Raw genomic sequence first — 25764 nt, 5'->3', positions numbered from 1 at the left:
GTAACGGTCAACCCTTTTCCCCCCTCCGTTCCCCTTCCCCATCCCTGCCCTCCCCCAGAGAAGAGAATATCCCAGTGGAAGTGCATTTGTCTCGTGGCATTAATCTAGTGGAGATGTAAAGGATTGCTGTATGAGGCCACGGCGCTCTGTGGGCTGTATTGTCTCTGCAGCTTCCTCTGTGACAGAGTGCAGAATAACGCAGAAGGATGTGAGTTTAGTTTGCCCGCACGCTCACACACACTCCTCCGCTCCAAATTATTCTTCAATTTCTGGGGGACGGATGAGGGGATTATCACAGCGAATTTAAAATTAATATTTGCATTCATCTGCAATAATCTTAAATCACACTGTACGCAGAGGTGTTTATATTCTCATCTCTCTCTTTTTTTGTCTGAATCTTTAAATACTCTCTAGAAGAGTCTCTCTGGAGAAAAGAGGTTTGTGTGGGAAGACTTGGGTCATGTGATCTGTTGTATCTGTAATGTACTTCACATCTGTCTGTTATGGCTGCTCCCTGATGTACACAGAGGTCTGTGTACATCAGCCTCTTGGAAGCTGTCTGTATGTGTGTGCGTGCAAGACTGAGAGTACCACTGCAGCCTGTAGTCATCTTCTTTCTTTTCTTTATATTTGTGACTAAGCTTTCGTTTTTTTCCAGTTAGATTTACCATAGTTACCATGGCACAGAGCGTTTACTTACACATTCTGGTCCTTATATATCAGCACTTAATTTCTTTTTTCTAACTTTACACTATTCTTTTATATAATCTAACTCAGGGTGGTACAGTGGCTAGCACTGGCACCACAGAGCAAGATGGGTTCAAATCCAATCTGGGGGTCTTTGTGTGTGCAGTTTGCGTGTGTGGGTTCTGTGCGGGCTTCCCCCCACAGTCCAAAGACGAGCAGGAGGTTAGGATAATTGGTGATTCTAAGTTGACCACGTGTGAGTGAATACTTGTTTTTCTCTATGTTTTGGTCCTGCAACAGATTGGCCTGTGCAGGGCGTACCCCACCTTTCACGTTGTGATAGCTAGGATAGGCTCCAGCACCCCACCCTACCCCCTTGATCCTGAATTGGAGAAGCAGAACAAACTGTGCTTTAATATCAGGGATATACAGTATATGCATGGAACAAGTGCAACATTTTACAGAATTTTAATTAGTTTAAATTATTTATGCTTACGTCGCCAACCAGCTTAATCTTTAAACAGTCTATCAGCACTATGGTAACATCATTACAGTACTTTTGTCTGACAAAAATAAATCTATATTTAATTTACACTGATGTAAAACACAGAAAATCCTCACATTTCAGGGGTCGTCAGTGACCGTTCTTGGCTCTGCTGCTTAATAATGAACTTAAAGAATTGATTATTTATTTAAAAATGTTTTTTCATTATTTTTCTTTCAATTCTTTCAACACACACATGCACACTCACGTGTGTGTTGATGAAGATGAGGAGGAGGGGGGAAGGAGAAGGAGGACTCTTTGCAACTCATCTATGTATGATGGCACAGTTGGACTCTGACTAATGGGGAAACTCTTTATGTATATGAGTCACATTAATAACAACACAGAGTGGACAGTGTGGACATTAATAACAGTGTACAGTTGCAGAGAGCATATAGCGCAGTACATATACTAGAACAGCCACATCAATAATAACTCATAATCTCCAACTAGAACATGAATCATCATGCCATGTGGACACTGGAAGTCACACAGGCAAACCCTGTGTTCATGTAAACACCTAAAAATAGAACATCACAGTCATTAGCCGCAAAAGGCTAAAATTGTCCCAGTGTGTCTCTCTCAGTTCAGCAGACTATTAGAAACCATTAGCTTTAAAGGGAAATGAATAGCTCATGCACACTGTATTGTTTTTGTTATTTACCTGCTTCTCCACATGCTGGGTGATGCACGGTGGGGCTAGTTAATGAGGCCAATAATGTAGCAGTGTGCGCCTAATGAGAGAAGATGAGCCCAGGTTCCATACAATTCACGTTTAATTTTTGTGTATCTGTGTGTAAACATTATTACATTCCTGAACCAGGACTGTTGAATTCACAATTAACTACTTCACAGAAAACCTGCTACGTCCGGCGTCGACGTATTTGTGTGCTGAAAAAGCCTTTAAAAATCATCAGTGCACAGACTGCGCTGTCGGCACGCTACCGATATCCCACTCAAACTGCACTTGACATTTTGCTGTTTTTTTTTTTAACATATATGATAGAAGTGTATCCCATGTTGCACAGAGCCAGAGAGCTGATGAGACCGCTCAGACGACGCCTGTGATGTCCACCTGCTGTGAGAGACAATAACCAGATGTGAAGAGGAGAGTTTGACACATGCAAGTCTGCTCATTGTGGCTAATTACCAGGCTGAAGCATCTTTCTGTCAGCCACAGAGCGACACAGAAAGGGTGCTACAGTACACGCTGCTTTTTTTTTTTTCCCCTAATCAAATTCATCCACCCGGGTGAAGCCGAAACCCGTGTTTACTTGTGCTGGATTCTCAAAAATCTTCTCCGCCATCTGAGTTCAAACAGCAGAAATAGACTGAAGAAAAACAACAAAGCAACCTCACTTATATCAGGATGCCCTGTCTGTCTTGATATAAAGTAATGAACAAACTCACTTGTTGAGGGCCTGCTTCTTCACGATCAACCTGGAATAGTTTTTTCAGCTTATCAAATCCCCGCACCAACCAACAGTTATAGCAGCTATCTGCTTCCTGAGCAGGTAAGTGAATCGAAAGGGTTGTAAAAGTCTGATTAACTCAGGGCTGGGGAGCTGGATAGTCAGATAGTGGGTGGGGAAATGGCGACCAAGACCGTTCTGTCAGATGTTCCTCTTTGCAAATATGCCACCGTGTTTCTGCGATGTGGAAGCTTATTATCTTATTAAGCATTCTTTTATTTCCCTCTATAAAACACTGGCAAAGGGAAGCGTGGAGCTCTTCTTGCTTCTCCTTGTAATAGCTTCTCACGGCTCCTCATTCTATTACAAAAGATACAACGGTTAGTTAAGACCCCACGAAACATTTCATTTTCTTTCCCTCTAATTAAATGTGTCTCAGATGAGCCCACTGAGCCCACTTGTCGGGTTGTCCTCCATTTGGAGTGCCACCAGAGTTTAATATATGGCATTAAACAGGGATTGAGGATGAAAATGAAGCCTACCTCCCATTGGGAATGTAATGGATGATTAGAAGACATAATCTTAGTAATACAGAAATCCTTTAGTTTCTGTCGTTTTATTTAAGTTACTGTCTTTTAAATGTGGTAATGACTTTGGCTATTTTTGGCACAGTTAAAATTTCAACACTGAGGTTATAAAATTCATATTTTGAAAATGCATAGAGTGCGTGTAATGAGTCACCCCCCCCCCCCCCCCCCCCCCCCCAATTTCTTATTTAAATGAATATACTGCAGGGGTTTTGTATGGTTTTCTATATGTTGTGTGAAAATGATGTTTCTGCATGATATTTTGGAGACACATCTAGCCTCGTCTTCTCCAAATAGGTACAGCTGAGCAAGCATATAAGCAAACCATCTCTACTGTAGCAAAGCACAAAACAACCACATGAACATTATCAGTAAATGCAGAACGTGAAGGAACCTCAGAGGCAAACAAAAGGTTAACGTGCTGAAAATAAAAAGTGAGGTCTATTGCAACATGCACATAAGTCATACTGTAATGAGGATGTTTTAAATAGATGTAACAATTAGTAAAGTCACTGTACCAGTAAATCATAAGGAAGTCCTGGAGCACTGGTTATCAGTTACCCAGAATGCCTCGGTGTTCTCCTGGGGTTAAACTCTGAAAGGTCAGACGGTGTCTCATTTACAGTTTCTGTAGCTTCCAAATGTAGGTGACGGACAATTAACACGAAGCTGGGTTGTAAACGGCTGCGACAATGGCATTTGTAACACACGCAAAAATGTTTTGTAAAAGCCTCCGAGAGTTCAATGTTTCATTCTTTAATGTGTTTAAAGCTTTTGATGAGGTTTAAGCATATCATGCTCCCAGTGGGACACTTAAACTTTGACTGGAAGGAGACACTTGTGTTCATTTTATCTGCACTTACTTCATTTGGAGAAACATTTCTAGTAGGAGCCAATCCTGTAGTGTGTTTTTATTATTCTATAGTCAAGCATGTGATTACAGTATAACGTTTAAATTCATATGCTCTTAACTTTCCTCTCCACTTACACTGTGTGCAAAGCAATCTTTTATGATATACACTTATGTGGACCCCCTGTATTTTGTGTGTGTGATGTAACAAAGACGGCAGTAAACTTCATGTGTATGAAACTCCAAAGGGAGGCAGAAAGTGATGCACACAGGACTATTAGCCCTCAGTAATGCAGTTGATGCATTGGCTCTAGTCTTCTTGTTAACCCCTGAGACTCCAAGCAGATAAATCCTGGTTTAAGAGATCTGGCAAACCCAGAGCTCACGCAGCAACTTGTGTCTACTGTTGCATCAACTACAGATCTGCCCAGACTCGTATATGACTTGAGCAGCTCTCTGTAACCACACATATTTTGAGCATTCAAGCTTATCTTAAATGCAAAATTCTAATTATTATTCACTGCCTCATTTTGAACTTTCTTACAACCCTTGATTGTAAGATTGTTTTCTACATAGCTATTATTCTATAGGACACTGAGAGGGTGTAATGTCATTACAGTGGTTCAAAGATCTAAAAATGGCTTCACCTTAAACATAAAAGCAAATATTCATTGTTGTTAATTTAATGTTTGCTTCCTGTACGGTCCTGCCAGTCTGAAATTTGCACTCAAGCAGCAAAAGCATGTAGCAGCATCAGATGGGACATCTCATCTAGCTAATATTTATTCAAAGGCATCAGAAGGGCCCCTGATGTGTGCTGTAATGAATAAAACACGATGTTTATCCTTCCTGTTTAACGTTAAGTCCCCATGAACAGTCACGGGGACCAAGAGAATATTTACTTGTGTTGGGACACCGGGGAGTTGGATTATCTGCTGGCGGCTTTGTAGTTTCCTGAAGTTTCCCCGTGTGACATGTTCCAGGGAGAGTGCTCTTATTTACTCTCCGGTCCTGTGTGTATAGCCCTGCTCATTGTTTGTTCTTATGTGCCACCACTCCTGAGGACTGCGCTTCAGGAGAGAAAGAGGCGTACAAAGAGATAGAGAAAGGCCCGCTAATGCTGTGATCATTACACGGGAGGACACAGATGAAGATGTTGTCACTGCAGACTGTTTCACAAGAAAAGCTTTTGATATTGACTTGCATTTAGTGTAAAAGCATTATCGCTTGACATGTATAAGAAAATGGGTTTACACCGCCTGATAAGAGTCGCCTGCAGTATCTTTTTGCACCGAATGGTGGCGACATTGGGTTTCCAAACAGTGTAGACGAGTCAGACCCGTGCCGTGCTCTTTTCAAACTGTTTCGCCTTCTCAACCACCCGAGTCGTGTCATCTATTTCTGCGATTAGACGAAGAAAAGAGTGTGAACAATTAATGTGACGCTCATTTTGCAAATGTTTTTTTTTCATACAATTACTTTGTGTTTGAGCTGAGAGTTAAAACGGTAGGTAGTGTGTAAGAAGAGTTGGAGATTTATTCGCTTATTAACAAGAAACCTGTGAAGTAAATGGGATAAATAACTAATTCAAAAGTCTATACAAGGTTTTACATGCGGCCAGGATCAAGAAGGTTTGTCTAATTAGTGTTTAAGAAGAGAGGCTGTAATAAATCTGACATAATTCGACTTGAAATATTTAAGTTGGCTAAGTGAAAAAATGAAAAAAGAACTTAAATGTCAAAAATGCGCTACAGACCAGTTTCATTTATCGTTAAACTCTTAAGCGTAATTTGTTTTCTTTTGCTTGCTTTATTTTCATACGCATGCTAGAAAAAACATTAAAATGAATATCAGGTTTCTTGTGTAAATTTGTGTATGGACTTGGACGGTCCGAAAACTTCGTTTCTTTACTATTATGCTAATTACGTCCCGGGATCGCGCTGCTCATTGGCTGAGTCTCAGTCAATTTCATATTTCAGTCCTGACGTCAGGGCGCCTATAAAACTAAGCAATGCTTTTTAACTCGTCGGCTGACTGATCCCTTAGAAAAAAAAAATCTATCAATCCTTGGGTGGAGTTTTTTTCCCCCCGTCTCCACAAGGCAACTATTTGCCCGGGACACGTACGTGAACCTCCTCAAATTGGCGCACTAATCCTAAAAGGAGCCATGAAGTGTTAAACGGTAGAAACGGAGAGAGCGGCGCTCAGATACCCGCACGCTGGGAGAGAGGGAGGAAACAGCGCTGCTCCAATGCGTCTGTGCAACACAGACTGAAGAGAGAGAGAAAAAAAAAAACTTATCGACTCACAAAACCTGAACCTGCGCTGCGCAATTAGTGCGAGAAAATTCACTTTTTCCTCCGGTTTTGAAGAAAATAAATAAAGAAATCAAGCTGGCTCAGTGCGTGTCTCAGCAGCCCACTTTGACAGGTGCTCCTCACCCCCTTTGGAGGACTGTCAACAGCAAGAGGATGGCATCAGAGCTGGCAATGAGCAACTCCGACCTGCCCACCAGTCCCCTGGCCATGGAATATGTTAATGACTTCGATCTGATGAAGTTTGAAGTGAAAAAGGAGCCGGTGGAGCCCGATCGCAGCATCAACCAGTGCAGCCGCCTGGTCGCCGGGGGATCCCTATCTTCCACCCCGATGAGCACGCCTTGCAGCTCGGTTCCCCCTTCTCCAAGCTTCTCGGCGCCCAGTCCGGGATCAGGGAGCGAACAGAAGGCGCACTTGGAGGATTTCTACTGGATGACCGGGTACCAACAGCAGTTGAACCCCGAAGCTCTGGGTTTTAGCCCGGAGGACGCCGTAGAGGCGCTGATCAGCAGCAGTCATCAGCTCCAGACCTTCGATGGCTATGCCAGAGGGCAGCAGTTCGGCGGCGCAGCCGGCGCAGGGGGCGCAATGGCCGGGGAGGAGATGGGATCAGCGGCCGCAGTGGTGTCCGCGGTTATCGCTGCAGCCGCAGCTCAGAACGGGGCTCCCCACCACCACCACCATCATCACCACCACCACCACACAGGGGCACACCACCCCTCCTCCGGGTCTCAGTCCAGCGGCGGCCCGGGGGGAAACCACCAACATCTGCGCTTGGAAGAGCGGTTCACGGACGAGCAGCTGGTGACCATGTCGGTGCGGGAACTGAACCGGCAGCTGCGGGGGGTCAGCAAGGAAGAGGTGATCCGTCTGAAACAGAAGAGGAGGACGCTAAAGAACAGAGGCTATGCCCAGTCCTGTCGGTACAAGCGGGTCCAGCAGCGGCACGTTCTGGAGGGAGAGAAGACGCAACTCATGCAGCAGGTGGACCACCTCAAGCAGGAGATCTCCCGGCTGGCCAGGGAGAGGGACGCCTACAAGGAGAAATACGAGAAGCTGATCAGCACCGGCTTCAGAGAAAACGGAGGATCCAGCAGCGACAACAACCCTTCTTCCCCGGAGTTTTTCATGTGAGTCCCGGCGCTGAAAAGTTTTAATAAGCGAACCTCACCAAAAAAGAAAAGAAAAAGAGTTTGCGCGCAGCTAAAATAGGTTGTGTGTGATTGTGTTTAAGCTGCTTTTAGTTAAGGACTAAACCAGTTTTTCCCAATTTGTGTCATTTTAAAAGTATATTGTTTCAAAAACCCAGATTTGTTTTGTTTTGTTTTTTTTTACTTTCTAAAGAATACAAATTAGGAAAGGACTCTGGATAAAAATACAGTACCCATACATTTTTTTAAAAGGATTTCTCTCCACTTTGTGATGTTTGCCTTTATAGACACTGCATAAACTTACCATCCTGCTGCGACCGATCGCATAGCCTTCCTCCTGCGCCTCATCCATCCTGTTCCCTTTACACCCATATTTGTTTTGTGAATTAAAACAAAGAACTTTTCAGCCTCAACAGCTTTATTTGATGTGATTTTGATTTTGTTTGGTTGTTTAAAGTCACTCTGTTTTAATATGCTTTACTTCATTTTCATGTCATTCATCCTGTCTGATGAAAAATATCCAAACTGCGCCAAAGTTTGGAGAGACTTGTGTGAGTTAAATGAAGCCATGCATGCTGGTCATGTACGGATTGTTTGGTTGTTTTTTCTTCTTTTTCTGTTTTTGTTTTTTTTTTATTCTACCTTTTTGTGAACTTGTGTATAATTGTATTATACCGTGACTGCATTGCTCAGTTTCACTATCATTTGGAATTTTTTTTTTATTTGTAAAACAAGTGAACAGGGCTATTTATGCGCCTCTTTTCTTTAATGAAAGTTCACCGCGTTTTCGACCCTTTCAACATTTTATTGGCTTCTTTTGGAGCCTTGTGTGTGTGTGGGGGGGGGGGGGGGGGAGTGAAAGGGGACTTCATGTAAAGCAACAATGTGCTCAGTATTGATTTTTTTCTGTTAGGCATCAAGATGAGCAGCATCTGCATATTTACTATAAGCAATAATTATAAAATTTCCAACACTAGCACTAAAATTATTGCGATCAACAAGTGGAGCTGGAGATAAAAACAGAGCAGAAGCAGATTTCCTGAAAATATGTGGAGGACGGGCTACTTTATGCAACAAATGATCTTTGTCTTGTAGAAGTTCACTGTTCATGTGTTTTCCTTTCATTTAAGGAGGCTGATTAAGTTCACTCGGAGCCCTATGGGTCTTTTTTTTTCCTCTTTATTTTCTGATAAACACACTGTGAACTGTTTGGAAATTGAAGTTTAAGGTTCCCCGGTGTTGCAGAATATTTAAGGAAAAGCACCAAGCAGCCATTCGTCTTTTTGTGACGCCCTGATTATCTGTTCAGTTAGAAACTGAAAAGGACAGGTAAAAGGCACACGCCCTGTTCACTTTAAAAAGCTGAATCTAATGTTACCATTCGTCAATAAACCTCCATGAATGGAAACAAATGCACCTTCCTGATGATGTTCGTTTTTGTTCTGTTCAGTTTTACTGCTTGTTTGTCTCTGTGTCTTTGAGGCGACGCCACACACTCTGAGGCTTGTAACGAATCCGAATTTCCTCTGCGGGATTGCAATAACAAAAGCATCTCGTTCATAAACGTGTTGTTTGCTTGGAAGCCGTGTAATTATCGCAGCTCCCAAACATTAAGTAGACTGCGATATTCCAACTTTGTGATCTGGTTCAGTTTATCCATGTGTTTTCCTTTAAATGCGGTTTTATTTTTTTAAATTTTAATTATTTTAAATTATCTTGGCAAATAAATTTAAGGGGTTTCTTTTAATGGCTTTTGCTTTTTTGCTTTTTTTTCTTTGCTTTTTTTTTTTTTTTTTTTTTTTTTTTTTAGAAGAAAATGACGGCCTTCACCTGTTGCGTATTTAAAGACAAAATCTTCTTGTTCTTTTTAAGCGTGTGTGAAAATGAAAAAAATAGCGCTCAGTTTTTCTTATATAATTTTTCGTTTTTCGCCCTGTGGCCTGATATCTGTGCTGCAAGTCACCTGCAAACGCTCAGTTAATGATTGATTTTAGAGTAAACTTGCACTTTTCACTCGGTACATGTGCACTTGTTGAACATTGCCTGTGGAAGGGTTTTAATTCAGATCCACCGCAGATAAAGCTCTGCGTGGCAAACGTGATGCATTTAGTCGTGTGTGCAGGCAAATGTGCGATTGAACACAACCAGAAAAAATTTCCGACTTGTCATTTGCCGGTCCACAATAATTCCGCAGTTTTGCATATTTTTTCTTTTCTTTTTGGAAATCAAATCACGCCTCATATTTTTAACCAAACAATTTTTTTTTGAAATGCCTCACTTTCATTTCACTGAGAAAAAAAAAATCCTTCGACTTATGACACAAAAATGCTGAAAAGATTGAATTAAAGGCACAGGAGACACTCGGGGGTAATTTGATTTGCTAGCGAGTGACAGGTCTTGTAGCCTTCCAACCTGCCGGGTAAATGTGGCCCGGGACGCCTTTCCTTCCCGATGAAGTCGGTGCATCCCTAAGAGGAGTATGGCTGCTATAAAAGCTGCATGGGGTCTGGTTCAGGCTCCCATACAAGGTCACTACAATGCATGCTGCTGGAAATCTTTGTGGTCGTGTGTGTGCGTGTGTGTGTGCGTGTGTGTGCGTGTGTGTGTGTGTGTTTGCACGCGAGTGTATGTAGAGAAGTGCTACTGGGTTGTCCCTCTGAGGGACCTTTTGACAGAGTGTGTGCAGACTAGGAAAAGTGTCCATCTCGTGGAAACCTTAAAATGCACCACAGTGGTGAATGTTTCAGTGTCGGGCTGAAAACAAAGACTGTGGACTGTGTATTTGGTTCTAAGTCTCACTTGTACAACAGTGACACTGTCACCTGGCTCATATGGATTCCATGAAAGCCTGGAGTGAGGGACAAGATGGCAAAGCATGATCCACTCATGCCTGAAGGAAGGATTTTCTCTGTGATTAAAAGAGAGTGAGAGACAGGGATGGGGCCCAAGGAGGAGAGAGAGAGAGAGAGAGAGAGAGAGAGAGCAATACAGAGGAGAGAGAGAGAGAGAGATATGCTGGCTGCCTTCCTGCTCCTTTCAGATGATAAACGATCAGAGATGCATCCTAGCTGAGAGGAGACGGCCTTTTAGTGAGCATGTGTCCACTAATTTATGGCCCTCCTATCTGATTAGGTCAATATAGTGTGCTATTTAATTACATTTGTGTTATAACCTAGAACTGGAGATACTATACTTCTTTCATGTCACCCCTTTCTTATGTGAAGCCTGATAGGATTAGCGAGGTTTGCTCTGGACTTTGCTCAGGACGGCTCTACCTGTTTGTACAACAACAGTTTTGTGAATTTGTTAAGCAGCAGACCGAGGGCCGCTTTTGTGTCACGGTTCGCAGGCTTCTAGGGTTTGTGCTCCGGCATCAATGCGTAAGAAGGATAAAACGGAAAATTGCTGATCGTTGTAGGGCTGTGGAAATTGTGTGGGATGCCGGGTGTTTGTGGGTGTGTTTTGACCTCTAGACACACCGAGGGGCTGTGGGATTTAGTAGTACTGATTCACTTCCTGTTTTGGAGGAGGACCGAATGCACAGGAAACAACAATTCAGGGCTTCCTTCTCACTTCTCAGCAGCCGTAATCACTGCTTCTTTCGCTGTGTTTTGCTTCCTCTGTTATTTGCACAGCATGAAAAAGTGTGTACACGCACCATATAGACACTCCACGTTATTAATCTTATCAGTATGAACTGTAATTCTGTTCTCTGGCCCAGCATATTGACTTCTTCACTGTGATCATTTGCAGTCTGTCCAATGATTAGGTTATTAAAGATAATGTAGTTGTCTGCTGTCACAATATTGGACTCTCTTTCAGGTCAACTATGGGAAATCACTCTGAAATTTATCAGTATTGACATTTAAATCATCATCATGTACTTTGCTTTAATGTCTCAGAATTAATAGGACAAAAGGATATGCACAGTGGTTAGTGTCTGTTCGTGTGAGTGCTCAATAACCTGCCTGCATTGTCTTTTATGTGACCTTGTTGCGGAAGCGTGTATGTATGCTTTAAGGGAGGGTGGCAAATCTGTAAGAATGAGTCGTTGTGTCATGAAATTCAGATATTTGCAGTCTTCATTGTGTAATGCTAAAAATAAGAAGCTATGCATTTTTTTTGTAGTAAAATACAATTGCAATTAATTTAAGAGCAACACAGTTAAAGTTCGAGCCCTTGCAGTAGATCTTTACAGTTGTACCTGTGTTTGTTTTTCATAATGTAAAAATATATGTTATCATTTCATTCAGAGCTATCACCAACCACTGACTTAAAAACAACAACAAAAAAGCTGCTCTTTTACTAAAATAATGTTAGGATTGCATGTCTCTGCATGTCTCATTCATTCAGCACAGCAACACGGCAGTTTTTACGCGTGCACGTTCATTCTCCGTCATTCCCCTGCGAACGCTTCCTTCCCAAGCGTGGCAAACCCCTGAAAAGGGTTAAAAACATTTTCGCATTCACAAGAGGAAACAATTTCAATCTCTCCTACTCATTCCGCATCTGCATCACTCCACACGATAAACATTTACATTTAAAGTGATTTAAATCGGCTGCCTTTATGCTCCTCTGTGGTCCGTCCATCATCTAGACCCGCAGTGCCCGAGCTTCTCTTCCTCTCTCGCCCTCTCGCAGTGTCCTGAGTTATGTCATTTATTTAAAAAGCTTAATAATTTAACTTGTCCGTCCTGTCACGGCTATGCATGTGGTAAAAAAAAGCAACGGCTGTAAAACGTTGGTGGTGTTTCCTGTGAATGTTTCTGATTGGCTTTGCATGCTTTTTTTTTTTTTTTCCACAGGCCAAATACAATCATGGGCAGAGTGATTGAAATGTGATTGTGTGGATCCAAATCTACAGTGTTGCGCGTTAAATTGAGACAGCTTTAAATGCAGAGATGCAAAAGAATGTGCTTATAGACACTGGGGTAGATTTGCATTTGCTTGTGGAGGAAGCTGTCCTCAGAATGCATAACTAAAGGGCAATAGATGAAAGCTAATTATGATTTAATTATAGGGGATCACAATATTCTGACTTGCAGATAAACATAACTGAGGCTGTGTTGATGTTTTCAACAGTGAGTTGAGTTTCAGGGCACAGAGTCAGTGAAGTGGTGTGTTTTGGACCGCGGCGAACGTGGTTTCGGGGAGGGGGGGGGTGTTTGACAAGTGAGTGCATTATGCGACTGTGTGGGTGGGTGTGTGAGAAGCTGTCTGTGTGCATGTTTAGGTCTGGCTATGCATGAGTTTGTTTTATGCAGGGTGGAGCTGGAGCCGAGCCCGACCCCTGCGTGTTTTACCTGCATCTCAATGAAGCAAGAGGTGATTTACCCTTCTGCTGCAGCCACTTCTCTGTCTGTCTGTCTCTCTCTGTCAGTCCAGCAGACATTGATCTCTTTGCCAAGCAAGGTGACCGACAGTGTTTTCAGCTCTTCCAAAGTCTCTGCTTTCCCTTTCATTTGCACCTGGGAAAGGCCTTGACCCCACACGTTGCCGCTATGTGTGTTGCCTTCTGCACATGGACCTCCCTTGTACAAAGCCCTGTTTGCATGTGCGTGTCAGTGCGTGTCTGTTTGAGTTGGAAAGTGGACGTGCATGTCGACGCTACGTGTCTACGTGTTTCTGACCCTGTGCCTAACCAGCTCTGTGTTTACTTTCGTGAACAGGTGCATGCAGCTCTTTGCAGATTCACCCAGATGTACAGCAGTTTATTTAAACTGCTGTACATCTGGGAGTCTCTCCATACTTTGGTGCTTTTTAAGGTCTTCTCTGTGCTGCAGGTCTGTAACTGGGAGCTGCTTCATACCCGAACGCGTCAGAGTTCATTTGGTGCCAGTGTGAATCGGATTACAGGGAAATGAATGGCTTTCATTGTTGCTTAAAGATGGATTGAGGGGCATTAAACATCCTTCTTTTGCCTCATTTCTCACTCTCAGAAGCAAAAAGTTTTTTTTCTTTTTTTTTAGTGTGATTCATTACTCAGGTTTCCTTTATTCACCCTCATCGCTGCCGTGTCTTCATATAATGTCCACAGGTGTGCAGATCATGCATGCATATGTTTGCAAAAATATGCAAATACCCTGCCCTTACCATGTAAGCATGACCTAATGTAGGATTTTATCATTTATGATACATCTAATTATATTCTAATGAAATTATTTGCAAAAAAAAGAAGCCTAAATGTGGATAGTTTTATGAAGGATGGAGTAGAAATTATATTATAGGAGATTACAAAATAGTTTGAAAAATATTATAACAATGTGAACTGCAGTGATTTCCTTTTTGTACTAAACTGTTCTGTGCATACAGTTTTTTTTTTTTGTATATGTTATTAAAATAATTAAGTTACGTCTTATTGTCAGCATATTTGAATGCATCAGTCTGTATCCATGGCTTAGTAAACGAGCTGGATAAAAACTGCTTGAATTTAAACCTTTTATTCAAATCTAATTCCTGATGTTTAACTGATCAAAATATCCCTGCATTTAACACATTAAATACAAATTTAAAAAATGAATATGAATAAAAATTAGCTCAGAATCACTTGATATTATTTTAGTAACATAACAGGTTGGTTTTGGGGAACTGTACGAGCACCTCACATTCATTATTCAGTCACAGCATTACCGTTTTTCTAAGCGGACTGAAATTACCCCTGACTTTTACAGTCATTGCCAGTTTTGGGAACCAGATAGCCATTACTTAATGTCAGATATATGTTGTGTTTACACCAGTGTGCACTTCTGTTTCATCAAAAAGTGTGTTAATGTTTCGTCCTGTTTTGTTTTTTGCAGGACGTCAAGAAAATTCCTCCATCTGTGATAGAGAGCTGTGCCCTCTCGGCCCCGCCACCCTGGAGTCTGAGGTAACTTGATGCTCATCTTTGACACTTTCAACAAAAACAACATCTTTAAAACATTTTTTGCTGTTTTTGATGCAAGGTGAAAATAAAATGTAAATGAATATTTTAATGATTGGTGGCACTGGAGACTAAATCCTCCTGCAGATACAAACTAAATACAGACCATGTTCTTACTAAGATTTTAATGATACAGCTTTCAGTAACCATTAAATATACGCAGCAATAATTATTTTTTTTTATATTTTATTGTCCAAATTCTAGAGTTATACAAAAAGGTCTCAGGATTAATCTCCTTTACTCGCAGGTTTCAGCACAAAACAAAACAGATTTAAAATGAAAAGAAATGCATCAAGCAAAACATTAATTATAAACAATAACCACACTAGAAAGCTGCTTATGCATTGTTTTAACTCCTGAAAGCTCTCTTTATGTTTTATTACATTATTGTAGAGAAGTAGAAAAGATGAAAGCTACTATAATATTTCTGTTACCTGCTTTGTGCTCTTAATTGAAGCACTTTAAATACAGACAGGATCTCCTGATAAAAACGATTGAAACTTCAAATCTTTAGCTCTGATCAGTATTTTGATAATCAATATTTCAGTTAATCTAAAAGGTTCATCTTTGCATCAGATATTAGATTAAATGATTTGCTTTAACAAGGAAAGCAGACACCTGCTGGTTATCATTACTGCCTTTATTTCCTACTTCACAACCAAACTCATCGCTCTCTCACAGCATCCATTGTATGCGATGTTTGGCATCACTGTGTTGGGGCTCTGACAGTGCTGCTTGAATGACGGAGGGGTGACATGCACCGAACTCATGGGATGAGACCAAAACCTTTCACCTCTGTCTTGACCCCCTGACTTCCTGTGTCCCCCTCTGCTCACTCTGCAGAGACAGACACTATACAGTATTTTTTTTGTTTTGTTTTATTTCTGGCAGATACACAGATGGAGGGATGTGGGATTGATGGAGTGAGTGAGGGATAGGGAAGACTAGATTTTATACTGTGACACTTGCAGTAGGAAAACAGAGGCTATAAAAGCAAAAAAAAAAGGAAGGATGGATGAAAGGAACTGACAAAAACTTAAGACTGAAGGTAAGAAACTGTGGAAAGTGAGGCGCCTGCTTTTGAATGCAGACATACACGCCGGGACGAGAGGACAGAAGGAGGTTAGGAGGCGAGGTAAGGGAGGAACGCATGGCGGGAGGGCTCCTGGTCGTGGATGCAGACAGACAGGCAGGGAAACCAGAGGAAGGCGGTGACCTTCTCTGCTGCTGGAGGATCGAAGGCTTTATTTAAAGGCCTGGTCAATGCTGGGTGCTGCTGAGGTATCAGCCTCACAGCCAGGCGACTCATCACCACTGTAATACAACTCTCTAATGCTAACCCCCCCTCCCACTCTTTCTCTCTCACACACACACACACACACATGCACAGGACAGGACACTCTCTGGACACCTCAGGTTTTACCCTGTACAATCAGGAGGCTGGACAGAGGAAACTACCGCATCAGCATCAGCTAATTTTACCATGCAGCAGGCAGCACACTCTACTTTCTTCATGCGCTCAGCATTGTGAAGCGCACGCCAGTTTTGCTTTTGACACGCTCTCCATCACCGCCTGTTATTTTGCTCTTGACTGATAACGGCCGATGTGAACATTTTTAAATGTGAAAGCATGGCCGTAGCGTGGATGCAGGCGGGGAAAGAGTTAAAAGCTGACAGGATGCAGCCTGCTAAGGCAGGACTCGTGCATCTGTCGGTGTGAGCGGAGCACGTGTTTGCGTTTGCGCATGTGTGTGTGGCTGCAGCGCGAGGACACCTGCGTGCTTCAGCACTTTCTGGCTGTCGGGAGCTCTGAGGTCACAGGCAGAGGGAGTGGAGAGGGCACATTAGAGTAAGCTTCAGAGCCCCCACCCACACACCACGCCTCTGCCGTTTCTTCCCTCCCACCACTTCAACCCTCACTTTTCCTCCTTCTTCCCCCTGTTATCCCCTCTCCCCGTCATCCCTCCTCCTCTCCTCTTCCCGCTCACTCCGGCTCGCCTTCTCCTCACGGTGATGGGGTGAGTCAGCCACTCGGGGGGAGGGGGGCGCATAGGGGCAAGGTGCCTCTGTGGCTGACAGCAGGCAGGTCAGGTTTTTGTAGACATGGCAGAGGAGGAAGGACACGTGTGCACGCGGAAGCTTTAAGGTGCGAGTTTACGGTGAGGTAGTGAGCACATCTTTAAATGGACATATGGGGTGCATACGTAAAAACCCGAAAAGCTTTTTGCAAAAGATGGTGGATATTAACAGTAAGGTTATAAAATAAGGTTGGCTGTTTATGAGAAAAATGAAATGGGTACATAGGCACAAATAGTGATATGTTGTATCTCCTGATAACTATTCGATATTTTGCAGCGCATTTAGTAAAAACTCAAATCACCTTTTTCAGCTTCTCAGAAAACATTCTGGAGGAAATCTGTATTGAATTTTAACTTTATTACAACTTAATTTAAAGTTCAGGTGATTAACAGTGCAGTTCACTGTATGCCCCAACACTGAAGTGTCATTTATGAAACACTGAAGTTGTGTTGCACTCATTTGTCATCAGCAGCAAACGGGATTTTTTTTTTTTTCCATCCACAGTTTGACACACTTCACTATCCTTCACTGCCTTGGATATATATAACTACTAGCTGCCTATAGTGAGACTCATTACAGTGTTAGAGTTTCGGTAGTGACACAGACGTCATCGCTCCATCCAGAAAATCCAAATGACAGTGAGGATATGAACAGGATGTATGCTCATTATTAGGCCTGGTCTGAAAAGAGAAGGGACCAAGTGGAACTGGGTCGGTGTTAGAAATAACAAAAAGACGAGAAATTTCACTCCGTGCAGTTGTAAAGACACACCAAGACGAACACAGAATAGCCGTGTTTTAGATTCGGATTGTTTTTTCTAAAGCGTGTTTTTATTTCTAAGCCACAGATTAGATGCTACTTGATGAGGATAAAGTTTCACCCCCGAGCCAAACCTCTGAACATCAAGCCACTTTTCTTTTCAACTAACATTAATATATGAATTTTTTCTCCTTTGTTTCAGCTGTTTAAGCCTGATTTGTGTTGTTTTATTCAAACCATAATTAGTTGTAAAGCTGTTACTGCTGCACGCATGTGTGTGTTTGTGTTTGAGCCTCAGAGCCACTGTTGTCCTCTGGTTGTTACTGTGTGTTCACAGCATGATTGAGAGTGGAACTTGCGATGAGCCGGAGGTTAGTGTGATATAATGTATTCCCCTGAATCACCGCAGCCAGCAGCCCAGGGCCTTCCTCTTGCCCGCAGCCTCCTTTTCCTTACACACACACCTTCCACACTCCCCTCGCCTCACCGTCCTCTCCCTTTCTTCCCTGCGGTGACTACCCAGTGTTAGCTGCTTAGCACTGCACGCAGTGTCTAATTGAATTCCAACGCTTAGGCGTTAGCTCCTGATGCTATGTTAACACAGCACAATACTAACAATCCTCAGGACGTGTTCAACACTCTTCTTTTAATGAGAAAATTAGTGCTAAGCTCGTTTTGGCAACACATGATTTATTCAAAGCTCCAAACTGTGTCTTCTGTATCCCCTAAAGGATCATTTTTATAGCCATCAGCAAATCAGCACTTCATATACACACATCGAGAACATGCAGAATATGTCTTGTGGATACGCCGCTGGTACACTTGTGTGTGCGTCTCCTCCTGCTTCTCATGCTTCCACTTGAGCGTATCCATTGTCGCTTATATAAATGTGTCTGCTGGTCTTTCTGCATCCATATTGCTGGCGATGCCGTCCATCCCCTCTCCCTGACACCTTCACTTTTATTCCCTGGCTCTCAAACATTAGCTCTGGGCTTTAATGGCACATATTTCCTGGGCCCGGCTGAAACGGGATGCATCTTCTCCTTGTTAGCTTGATAAATAACCAGGCTGCTGCGAAAGTGCTGAATTTTAGCTTTCAGCCTCTATTTTCTGCTGGATGACATTAATTTTAAGTGCTGAGAAGGAGCTAACTAATACAGACAAATAAATAAGGAGGCGGGAGGGAAGGTGCAGAGGTGCTGGAGTCAGTGCTGTCCCTCCCTTCCCCCCCCCCTTTACCTGTTTACACACAGGCATTCATAGACGCAATATGCAAACCTGCAAAAATATACCGTACACACAAATGGGGCAAAGTCAAGCAAGCGCACACACTCGGTTTCTCAATAGGCGCCTCTGTTGTTGTCCAAACTGTAAAATCAGCTTGTCCTGTTATAAGCACAGCTCCGGCAAAGTCAAATGTTTGACATATTGGAAGCAGATAGTTGGTCAGTCAATCAGTAAGGAAGATTGGCTTCATTCATCTCTATTTATTATTTGCATTTCTTATTTTCTCTTTCAGTGTTACTGATTTTTTTGCAATATGGTGGGAGAGCTCCATCTGGAGCACAATGATCTGGATTAAACTGTATTTATGTGTATTCAGAGACAACAAAGCAGAATAATTAAGTAGTAATTTTTTTTAAAATTTTCTTTCTTAGAAAAGACCCCCAAAAATGGTTTCTAGCTTTAGTAGTTGGTACCGATGAGTTTTAAACTGTATCTTTTTATATCCCCTCTTGCTCTCTCAATTCCCATTATTAATGGATTGATCTGTACTGTTTGTTTTCATGATTGTTCTCTTGACATACAGCTATATACCTCAGTGTCAGTTGAACCTTTGTTAGCTGTACCTGGTTTGCTCCTGAGAACAGAATGGGGGGGGGGGGGGGGGGGTGTTAGAATAGTAAAATTAGGTTAGAATAAAAGGTTAAAGATGAATCATCATGTTTTACTTTTATCCTGATGCCTGTCCATTTTTTTTTTTTTTTGCCATCCTTTATTCTTTATAATTATTTTTATCATTACATTTCCAGTTTCGCAATTTATGATGCAAAACTTCGCTTTTGGAAAACCACACAACACATTGCCAAATAACAACAAAGGCATGGCATAAAGGTGTTTTACACCTGATTTATAAACAAAAAGCAAAGAGACATCAACCAAACACATGAGCCAGAAAAGCTTTAACGTGCAAAATTATTCGCATGTATTATATGTTTATCTTAAATGTTTTACTAGGAGGTTTTTTTCCCCCCAAAATCGGTTTAAGCTGAGCACACACACAGACACACAGACACACATGCACACACCATGAAGTGGCTGTGGCTTAGACACCTCATACATTATTTTAACAATGTATAGTGCAGTGAATAAAAAGGTCAGTGGTTGGGAACTAGCTTCATGTAACAATAAGATGCATGGACAGAGCGCTGCAGACCCTTCAGTCAGCATCTTGCAGCTGAGCGCTGTGAGGATGACACACATGCAAACTGGAGTGACACATTCAACTCTAGGCTGTGTGTGTGTGTGTATTCACCTAGTGTTGATGGGTGGCCACAATGAAACACTTTAAAACAATAAATTTGTGTGGGCTGTCAATGCTGATTGCACAAATTTCCCTTTTGCCCTTTGTATCACTTTGATAAATGTCATTTATTATGGCATTTTAAAGCAAAAGAGGAGCAAAAATTTAGTTTTTTTTTAAAAAAAAAATTTATTTATTTTTAAGTGGTGCTTTTATTAGACCATTTCTATTTTTGTCACTATCAAGACACACTCTGTCCCTCTCTAGATGCAATGCAAGCAGTGCATGTTTCTGTTTGCAACGCAGGGTCTAATCTTAAGGGTGTATTTATCACATGCTGTCATGTTGTGGTCACATGACCACACGAACCACTGCCAGCAATTAAGGCTGATAAATCACTCATTTACAGCGAGCGAAGGAGGGACAGAGTTGGGTAAAGCGGAAACAAGAGAGTGATAAGAGAGAGGGAGAGGAATAATGGATCGCCTGTACCACTTCACAGAGATTTTCCTCTTTCATTTCTTTAACAGCGTTGAATGTTTTTGTGTTCGGGCGTTGTATAAACTCTTGCCAGTGAGGCTCATTGACTCATACAGGCAGAGACAAAGAGGCAGATGGTAGTTGTTTGTGGGCTTTACTGTGATTCTGACCTGACTGCACTGCTTTATTTATTTGTGTTCACGTGTGCAGCTGTGTGCACGCCTGCACGAGCAAATGCAATAGTGTCATGACAGAGAAAGAGATTCAGAGAGCTCGAACGCAGAACTGTCAGTTCACCCATTTCGTTCACTGCTGATGGATTTCTTCCCAGCCTAAGCAGGAGACTAGCTATACTACAGCATGCTTTATTGTTGTCAGCGCATAAGTGGAAATTCTCTTATAGTTAAAACTTTGGCATGCTTTGATTTTTACATCTTTGTGACCTCACCTTATAGAAATTGAGCACATAAGCTCAAGCTTAGGTCTGTTCCTGGATGTGAATGTGCTCTAAGCTGCGTAGCATCTGTATAAGTTACATCAGAAAGTGTGTTTCAGCAGCAAGGGTCAGCGCTATGCTGACAGTCAGCCTGCGCACTCAGTTGAAAAGGCTAATTAAAGATTCATGACAAAACAAAATAAAAGAAGAAACAGCCCTCTTTTAATGGGCTGAAGATAGGAGAGGAGAAGAAGAGAGGAGACAAGCTGTGGTTTCTCTGCCGACAGTCGGAGCTCTCATTCATTAAAGACAGCAATCGCTAACTGGCTAAAGTCTTTACAATGTGATCATTGAGAGTCAGTTGAGTCAGTCAGGTTTGCAGCAAAGGATTAGGATTCAGCAGTTGCTGTGTGTGAGTGTGTGACTATGTTTTTGTTGTTTAAAGAGTTACAACGTTTTCAAATCAACTGCCTGTTTGTGTACTGTGCAGAAAGACCTCTATGGTATAGTGTGCGTTTGTGTGTATGTGTTAACGCTGCATTCAACAGAGGCAGGGAGGGCCCTGCTGTCTGTGGCTTTACCAGTAGAGTGATTCTGAAAGCTGGTTCCTGCGACAAAAGTAGCTCTTCTGGGGAGAAAAATAATCTGTGTACACATTAACTGTACCAGAATACAAAGTCAACACTGAGTGTGTGTTTGGGGGTGTGCGTGTGTTTGTACTTGTGCAGTAAGTAAAGTATTGCCAAAGACTGTGAAGCATGCTAAAATCTTCCAAAGCAGAGGACAGATATGTGAGTCCTTTCATTCTCTCTGACTTGTTTTCTAGTTTTGGCAGAAATGCCTTTTAATATGTTTATATTACCGTGGTTTTATACCATAATGTTTGTGTGTGGGTGTGTGCGTGTGCGTGTTTTCAAATATATATTAATAAAATGAACGTAGGTGGAAGTATTAGCATGTGCAGGGGATTTCTTGTGCTTTAAACACCATCATCCTCCACATTTCACATCATATGCATATAAATACACACACACATGCACGCACACACACTCGAGCATACTCGTGTGACATAGGAAGAGTGCTGACCTCTTTCTCACTCTCTTCGTCTTCTTCATCTGCTCTGGTTCAAGGTTGAGACACATTTGAGTACAAAAAGGGGAGGAGACGCAAGGGAAGGAGGAGCCAACGGAGGCAGAAGCACGCTCGCATTTGGCACGTTTGAACATATTGTCCTACCTATATAAACCACCACCTCTCCACTGCCCTCTTTTTACATTCAAACGCTACTATGTGAAAGTGCTAGTGACCTCTTTGTCTTCTCAGAAGTTATTTACCTCTTATATACCTCCGTGTTAAGTCTTAGAGGCGCTTTATTCATAATCAGTGCGTAATAAAGAAACAAATGAGTGTAAGGGAAGTTCAAACTTGCATCTCTGACCGTGTTTCCCAGATAGGTGCAGCAGTATCCTATACTGTATATTTTATGTGGTTTTATCTTGAGTGAATTAAAGGGCTTGTAAAGAGTGGAACGTTATTAGCGTCAGACCACCTGGGGTGAACATCTGCAGTCTCAAACGGCAGACCCAACATACATCACTGTTCCTCCTCTCCATATTCACTGTCAAATATGTGCACACACACACACACGCACATGCACACAGCTCTCCTTTCAGATGACTCGTGTTTTGGTGACATACACATGCAGCTGCCCATTTCTGCAGCGATGCATGCTGTTTATTAAAGAGCCTACACTGTCACAAGTTAAATGCATGTTCTGTGCCTCTCGTCAGCCAGAGGTCAAAGGTCAGCAGGTTCACGTCAGAGCCTAGCTCACAAATGGTCAAACTTTGAAGCACTCTTCTGCGTTATTCTGCAGAGTGTTTGCATTAAACCTTTTTATTTGTTTATCTTATTTTTGTTGTATTATTCCTACAGTAACTAATCTCCTTTGAATAATTAGATGTTCTTTTCATGTTCTATTAGGACTGTTTTTCTTCACGTCTCTGCTCGAACACTATATTTTCATCTTCAAAGTGAAAGTTAAAATAGGGCGATCATTGCAATTTAATTACTACAAATCCCTTTGTGAATTTGCTCTTGTGTTTGTTTACATGCATAGATTTGCCAGCTTCTGCACTTTTGTGCGCGTTCGTGTATGCTTCAGTGGATGCCTTTACGTTCCTGCGTCGTTCCGTATATATGCCCCTTTATTTTTAGTGTGTGTGAGTGTGTGCAAATGAGGTCGCAGTGGGGTTTATTTAAATAGATAAGATGGTGTTTTATTCCCAATCAGAGGAATCTCCTGTCGCATTTCAGTCTCTTCATAATAACCTCCAGCATTGCTCCACAACCCCCTGACACACATGTGCACATATACACACACACACAGAGTATTGCAGACACTGCAGTTTTTTCTCTCTCTGGGGTAAAAGGCTTTGATAAATGAAAATAAATACTTTTCTTCATATGAGTAACAGGAGGGGAAAGAAGCAAATAGCTGAAATGACAGGAGGCCTCTGACAGTTTGATGCCTCAGTACAAGCAAATATATGACAAAGAAACATTTTCCAGAAGTGTGTATGAGTGTGTGTGACACACTGGTGTGAGTGTGATGCAGTTGAGCACTAAAACACAGGTGCACCCCTTAGTCATTGAAATAAAAGAGAAAAGGAAAGTGATTCAGGGATGTGGGCCAAGGAGAAGGGAGATTCAGCAACTGGCATGTAGGCTGACATGTTAATTGAGTAACAGTAAGAGGGGAAAACACAGCACAACACATGATTTAGAGGAAACCGGTTCTCCTCTTCAGTTTGTTTCTCTCACTGCAAGGTCATGTAGGAGCCTCCCGCTTTCTCTCTCTCCACCTTTGTTTCCCTCTGCTCCTCCGGACCTCATTTCATTCAACACTCCCGAACCTCCGACAGCTCCATAACTATAACTCTCTCCTCGCCGTCTTCTCCTCCTCTCTTCTCTTCATCCACAGCTAAATGACTCTGTCAGAAATAAAGAACGCTTATCTTATCTACTGCCTCCACTCTGCTGTCTCTTTCCCTGCCAGTGTCACGCACAAAAATAGGCACACGCAAAGAAAAAAAATAACATTGAATGGGCAAAAAATAAAAAGTAAAACAGCCAAAAAAAATTTAAATGCACTTTGAATAATTTTTAATATTTTATGAAGCGTCTTAATTGTTCATCTGAGATGGAAGTTTCACTCTTGTTCAGCAGCATTCAGCTGGTTGCACTGACTCAGTTTTCACCCACATGCCAGAAAGAAAGATTTACAGCCCACAGTGTGGCAGACAGGTAGATGGAGGCTTGACAGAGGACAGGTGTCCACTCATTCTGTTCTGCACAATGAGTGGAAACCCCACACCAACACACACACACACTCTCTCTCTCTTACACTCTTCCTCTTCTTCTTTTCCTGTCACTCCCTTCTTCTTCCCTTCTTCTCTCTTCCCTGTGGTGTGGAGTAGAGAGAGGGATCTACAGCTATCTGCAGCCTGTGGAGGGCTTACTGTCTGTTTTTGTCTTTGTGTGTGTGTGTGTGTGTGTGTGTGTGTGTGTGTGTGTGTGTGTGTGTGTGTGTGTAAGCCACCTACCAGCCACTCAGTAGGGGGCCACATAGGGCTGAGGAAAGAAAGAAAGATGAGGGGGTGGGAAAGAGTGTGATAAGGATAAAACTCTCAGCAAGAACAAACACATGGTAACAAACACAGAGAGAGGGAGAGAAACACACACACACACACACACACACACACACACAGCTCAGCACGTGCTCCAGCAATCTGTTAGGTCTCCCTGAGCACTCCATCACTAATAGTCACGATACAGAGTGCAACATGGATTTTAATCAGCATGTATTGTGATGACTTTGCCTTTCTGTTGCCTAAAAATGCGCACACAGACACAACGTTGGCCTACAAACAGTCTACAGTTCAGAGGGATCAAAGGTTATGAGTATGCATCGACTGGTGCGCACGTATGTCGAGGTTATGCATATGTTTATTGAACCTCGTCCAGTTCAGCCACCTTAGTCGAGTAAATTAGCTTCGTGTGCTCTATATTATTCAGGATCGTCCTTTGTTCGCTGTTCTGGGAGCTTGTGCAGCAAGAAAACGACAGAGGAAAGGAAAGAATGAAAGGGAACACGCTCGCACCAAACAAACAGCAGATAAGTCTGTATGCAAGGATGCGTGAGAGACGGAGAGATGAAAAGAGTGATAATTCCTCTGCTACCCTGAGGCCTCTTGCAGCCTCGCGGGCTCCCTATAGGTCCCCTGACACATGCCTGAGCAGAAAGCTGGGGCCCGCTAATTGGCCCCTGTGATAACACCAGAGACAAAGGTAAAGTGTGTGTGGAGACGTTTTCATATTACAGCAGTGCTGAAAGCTCACATTTTCTACAAGTAATACGTTGTTGGTTTGTTATTCTGCTTTGAAGGGTGTTTGATTTGTAAGCTCTGAGTACATTTAGGATCTGCTAGCTTACTGAAGTCGGAAGGCACCGAGCGACAATTAAAGCATATACACTAGTTCAAAGCGCAGCTCCAGCCTTTAAACGGCTTGTTTCTCTAATTGTTTCATTATCTCAGTATGCTTATTAAATGTGCGATAATTGTTAATTACCACATGAGGATTTGTAAAGGATTTGTCTTGAGTATCAAAACAAATTAATTAAACTGAACACATTTAAAACAACAGCAATGATAACAGCAGGTGCAGTGTTTGTGTGTGTGTGTGTGTGTGTGTGTGTGTGTGTGTGTTATTTTAGATGCTGCGCTTGTTTGTTTGAATCTCTGTTTAATTGAGATTCATAGGAGGAATTTAAATAAGATTCAAATGAGATTCATAGCTAAGTGTAGCAGCACAGGTAATATGCAGATTGGTTTAATGATGATTCAGTGTATCTTGCAGTCTAACGAGAGTTAGATTAGACCATTGGAAGACGTTGGCTGAAATCATTACTGTGGTTGGAGGGAAAAGCAGTGGAAGAAAAGGAACTGTTGTTA

At 42.2% G+C, this 25764-nt stretch overlaps 1 protein-coding gene across 1 annotated transcript in view; it reads left to right on the top strand.

Annotated features, from left to right (window-relative positions):
* Positions 1-6164: 6164 nt before the first annotated feature.
* Positions 6165-25764, top strand: part of mafb (MAF bZIP transcription factor b) — a 51361-nt gene continuing 31761 nt past the window's right edge. Inside the window, exons 1-2 of the mRNA XM_006789487.3 lie at positions 6165-7528; positions 14347-14417. Of these exons, the coding sequence (XP_006789550.1) occupies positions 6552-7528; positions 14347-14374 (1005 nt within the window). The 5' untranslated portion in view covers positions 6165-6551 and the 3' untranslated portion in view covers positions 14375-14417. The remainder of the gene's footprint in view (positions 7529-14346; positions 14418-25764) is intronic.

This window comes from Neolamprologus brichardi, chromosome 7, assembly GCF_056152115.1.
Source record: "Neolamprologus brichardi isolate AB-2024 chromosome 7, ASM5615211v1, whole genome shotgun sequence".
Taxonomy (NCBI): Eukaryota; Metazoa; Chordata; class Actinopteri; order Cichliformes; family Cichlidae; genus Neolamprologus; species Neolamprologus brichardi.
Note: the sequence above shows the minus strand (reverse complement) of the source record. Positions and strands in the feature narration are given on the sequence as shown.